The sequence below is a fragment of the Pundamilia nyererei genome, unplaced genomic scaffold, assembly GCF_000239375.1.
Source record: "Pundamilia nyererei isolate P.nyererei 1_Seehausen unplaced genomic scaffold, PunNye1.0 scaffold00115, whole genome shotgun sequence".
NCBI lineage: Eukaryota > Metazoa > Chordata > Actinopteri > Cichliformes > Cichlidae > Pundamilia > Pundamilia nyererei.
The window spans coordinates 453,039-458,036 of NW_005187516.1; the positions used below are offsets into that span (position 1 = coordinate 453,039).

Genomic DNA, 4,998 nt, shown 5'->3' on the forward strand with positions numbered 1-4,998 from the left:
AAATACTGTAACTTTTGGAGTCAATTCAGACCCGGATCTAAAGATTTTGCAAAGGATTGTTTACCATTGCACGATGGGTAAAGATTTACATTTCACTTCCTGTCTTTACAAATCCATATCAGGTCAAACTGGGAGAGACAGACTAAAAATTTCAAGAAAATGTCAAATAATTATATCCGTCTGGAACTAGAGAGCCCATATGTGGAAGGAAAATTTAGTCTGTTATTGCATTTTTTTTTCTTTTCTAAAGTACATGGATAGGACAAATCCCATGGACAAGCACATGGAGGTGATGATCAACCGCTATGGGATGGCAGCAGCGCCAGCAGCACCACAGATGTTTGGAAATGCCGGCAGGGAGCACATGGAGAAATATGGTAAACATATCATCCAAACAAAGCAATTCCTACAGACTACAGTAGGAATGCTATTGTAAAATCTTCATTGTTGTCATCATTTTACATTATGGCATTTTCTCTACGGTGTTTGCAGTATTTTTGATTCTCCTTTAGGCACAAAGCCAGAACACTTTGCCAAGATTGCCTGGAAAAACCACAAACATTCCACCAATAACCCGTAAGACACAGCTGACCGCATTCAGCGTTCATATTGGTCTTTTTTTGTTCAAATGAGGGTGTAAATATTTGTGTTTGTACACGCAGGTACTCCCAGTTCCAGGATGAGTACAGTCTGGAGCAGGTGATGAAATCCAGGAAGGTGTTTGACTTTCTTACGCTCCTGCAGTGCTGGTAAGAAACTTACACAAGTGTTGATCGAAGTACAGATTCTTATCATCGGTTACTGATAATCATTTCACTTTCTGACAACTATGCCTCTTTTTTTTCTTGTCTTGTCTTCTTTTCCTCTCAGCCCTACATCAGATGGTGCTGGAGCAGCAGTTTTGGCCAGCGAGCCCTTTGTCAGGAAATACCACCTGCAGAACCAGGCGGTGGAGATTGTGGCCCAGGAGATGGTGACCGACCTGACGTCCACATTTGAAGAGAACAGCTGCATTAAAATGGCAAGAAATCTGAAATTGAAAGTTATTGACACGCACACTGGTGACAACAAACAAATAATTGGGTTGATGGTGACAAACACTTTTCCTTTCCAGGTGGGGTATGACATGTCCCAGCTGGCGGCTAAGAAGTGTTTCGAGGCCGCTGGTCTGAAGCCAAATGACGTTGATGTGGTCGAGCTGCACGACTGCTTCTCAGCCAATGAGCTCATCACGTATGAGGCCTTGGGGTTGTGTCCAGAGGGTAAGACTGCATCTCATCAAACCTTGATGTATTCTCCATATCCATTGAGCCTCTATCACAATTTATGTCAGTGTTTCCCCTGAATTGTCCCTGGTGATATGTTAAGGTATTTTGCGTTGACTGAGCAGCAGGTGGCAGTGTTGTTTAATGACCATACTGGCAGCAAAGGAACTTAAATGATTTTGATACAATTCCCAAAGTTTTTATATCTAAATTTAATGACGGCTAATTCAGCTTTACTGAACCGCCCAGATGATCTTGTAGTGCAGTATCAATGAGGTCATGTTACCTCACATGGATGTACGCCTACAGATAAATTACTTTTTAAGAAGTACCGTTTCTACAGGTAAAGCGGGAGAACTGATTGACAGAGGGGACAACACATATGGAGGCAAGTTTGTGATCAATCCCAGCGGTGGCCTCATCTCTAAAGGACATCCCCTTGGTGCCACAGGTAAGAAGAGACTCTGACTCTTGATGCAAATCATTTGTAAGTGATGAAATTTAAAAAAAGTTTGAACTAAAAACGTCTCGTAGCCACGTGCGTTTCGTATTCACAAATCAGGCTCAACAAACAAGTGTTTTCTCTGGATACACTTTGAAAACTTTGACAAGCGATTTCCACCGTGCCCACCAGGTGGCACGTGTCTTGCATTAACGGCCACCTACACTGACACTGGGTAAAAGTGATCATAAGCCTGCATGTGCGAGAGCAGCCGGCTGTGACTTTGGCACGCTTCCCCTGTAATCTCTCTGCGTTTTAAATCGTCGGGGGACAAGACTGAGCAAACAGTGCAGCTGGCTCGCCCAGCGTCTGTAATGGACTCAAACATGGGGAAAAATGGACTCGCTAAGGACAGATAACCAGGCCAAACAGTGCGAACGTCATTAATCACTTCACCCGTATTTACCAAATATCTTGGAATTATCATCTTAATTGTTTTGCTTGTATTTTTTTCCATTACTTCGCCCTGCCCATATCATCAGCACTCCCTGTGTCTCCTGGGTCACACTCCCAGCGTGCGAGTGCCCCACTAAGCTAAGCTTTGTCTGATCCATGGTGTTGCTCTAAATCTTGCTTGTAAGTCTCTGACCTCTTCCCCCAGTAACACTGTGAGCAGAGATGCTAACAGCCAATTGCCTGAAGCAACCTACACCTCAGGAGGATGTGATATATTTTATTTATTTATTTAGTTTTTAATGTGTAGACATCTCATCCAGTGACCTTGAGCTGTCACTGTTTCATAGGTCGAAGTATTTGGTGAATGACTACACCCTTTTATCCTTTATTAAATCAAATGGCTTTTGATGAAAATTTGGTACTATGAAAGAGCTTTTGGGAGGGAATTTACTGCAGATGAGTTCATATTTGAGGGGGCGTGACGACAAACAGTCTTGAACGTGAAGGTTTTTTACATTGGATGAAAATTATGGATCTGACAAGATGCCCTCAGGCTCTTCACTGATGAAGTGCCAATTTGAACCATGTGGCAATTTTTCCAAATGGCACTCAAGCAAAGTCACACTCTCACAGAAGTCCACATGAAAAAGAATTAGGCGAGTGCCGCAGAATGTGAGAGATGCACCATGGTCTTTTAGCCTTAAGTTCCTTAGCTCATTGGGATAATGGAGAAATGCGAAAGCTCGTTAAGCAGATGGGATGAAATGCTTAGCTGTAGCATTGGTTGGTGCTGGAGCTGCCACTGGTGAGATTAGGGAGCAAGTTCACAGATTAGGAGTCATTTTGTCACCCCTCTCAATAAGAATTGTAAAATAAATATTGACTGCAACTTTCCCCTTCCTGTTACTGCAACCTGTAGATATTTTGAAAAACCAGCGAAAAAGCTTCTTTGTCCTGAACCCGTTAAGTTTTGTATGGTACGTTGTTACGGTTACTTTTGGGATTCATTTTCTGTGGGTGTGCGGGTTTCTTAATAACTTCCCAGCTATGATACTTTACATTAATGATGATTTTACTGTGTGTAAATACTTTTGAATACTTAAGTGTATTCTTATGTTCATTATTAAGTTGCACAAAGGCATAAAAAAATTTGCAAGCCCACAAAAATGAAAATTCTTTTTAGCATAATTAAAACAGATCATCTTAAAAAGAAATCATAATAATAACCTTCACTTTCATGTCACATGGGTAAATAATAATTTTTCTTAAATTAAAAGTCCGTGTGATCTAGGAGGTAAACTTGGTTAACCACGTTTACTAAGTTTACCATGTGCTCGCCTTTTCACAGGTCTGGCCCAGTGTGCAGAGCTATGCTGGCAGCTCCGAGGGATGGCCGGGCAAAGGCAGGTCTCTGGGGCAAAAGTGGCCTTGCAGCACAACATTGGCTTGGGAGGAGCAGTGGTTGTCACACTTTACAAGATGGGTTTCCCAGAGGAGGCAAGGTGAGCAGGAAGTTGCCAATGATTTGTTATTAGTTCACTTGGATACCTCTCATACAGCAAGGAGCATTTTCACTTCTTATCTTAAAGAATAACTTGCCGAGGCAGATTCTAAAGGAAATCTTTAACTCATACATCAGTTTAGTTTTTTTCTTCTTCCTTCAGGTCCCGCGTGGGTGCAGTTCTCACCAGCTCAGGCAGCGGTCTGGAAGGGTTTAAAGCTTATCCTGTCTTTAAAGAGATTGAAAAACATCTACAGCAGGTAGGTAGTGTCACAGCAGGCGGTTACCTATTAGTGACAGCATGTCACTGTGATATTTTCAATTAGCCACTCTGTGTCTGCTCTTATAGACTTAATGAATGCGCATCCAGTTAAATCCATTCATGTATTAGATTTTCTTCTTTCTTCTTTGTCGTTATTGATAGTTGCGTGACATGTAAACATGACCACAAACCTCTAATAGAAACGTGTTTCATACGTTGGTCTCTTTTTTCCTTTCTTATAAATTAAATCGCAGTTTGTCGATATGAAACTCACACGCACGACCTCATAGTTGCAAAAAGGTTTATTTATACAGTGTTGCGGCAATGTAAACTGAATTTGTAGAGCAAATTTAAAGCAGTATGACACATGTGATACATGCTGTGCTTTGGATATGCTGCGATTAATGCGTTTAAAAAGAGACAAAATCTTAAACACTGACGGTGTGTTTGTGTGAAGCGTGTGTGATGATGTTGGTTTGAAAGAATTTGTACTCGGTGTTCAAGGCTTTTAATCGTGCAATGACATAACAGAAGAAATTAGGTGGTATCAGTAATTGTGTGCATTAGCGAAGCTATTACCTGCTTGAGTTACAATGCAGAGAAAGGTGCCTGAACGCCTACCCAACTGTGATTTTCTATATATGTGCATCGCAGTAAGGACTTTTTCCACTGCACAAGAAACTATTTTTGCTTGTTTCATGTTGATGTGTTTACTAAAAACATGCTCATGGAGTTGGCTGACACTTTGGGTCTTGGTTCAGAGGAGAGCCACTCCACAGTAATGATGTATGGCAGCAGTATCTTCTTAAATGTGGAGGATATTTACTGCAAAAAAAAAAAAAAAATCAAGGAACACTTTGAAAACACACCAGATCTCAACGGGGAAGGAAATCATGCTGGATATCTATACTGATATGGACTGGGTAATAAAGGGATGCCACATGCAACTGAAAATGATCAACCTACAGAGGGTTGAATTCAAAGACACCCTGACAATCAAAGGTGGGAAGAAAATGCAGCATGCTAGTCTATTTTAACTGAAATTTCATTACAGCATCTCAAAAAAAAAAAA

General features: G+C 41.2%; 1 protein-coding gene across 1 annotated transcript in view; it reads left to right on the forward strand.

Moving 5' to 3' along the window:
- Nucleotides 1-4,998, forward strand: part of scp2a (sterol carrier protein 2a) — a 17,463-nt gene that overhangs the window by 4,319 nt on the left and 8,146 nt on the right. Inside the window, 8 exon segments of the mRNA XM_013913100.1 lie at nucleotides 251-377; nucleotides 513-576; nucleotides 663-749; nucleotides 871-1,021; nucleotides 1,115-1,262; nucleotides 1,609-1,716; nucleotides 3,512-3,676; nucleotides 3,803-3,924. Coding sequence (XP_013768554.1) covers nucleotides 251-377; nucleotides 513-576; nucleotides 663-749; nucleotides 871-1,021; nucleotides 1,115-1,262; nucleotides 1,609-1,716; nucleotides 3,512-3,676; nucleotides 3,803-3,924 — 972 coding nt within the window.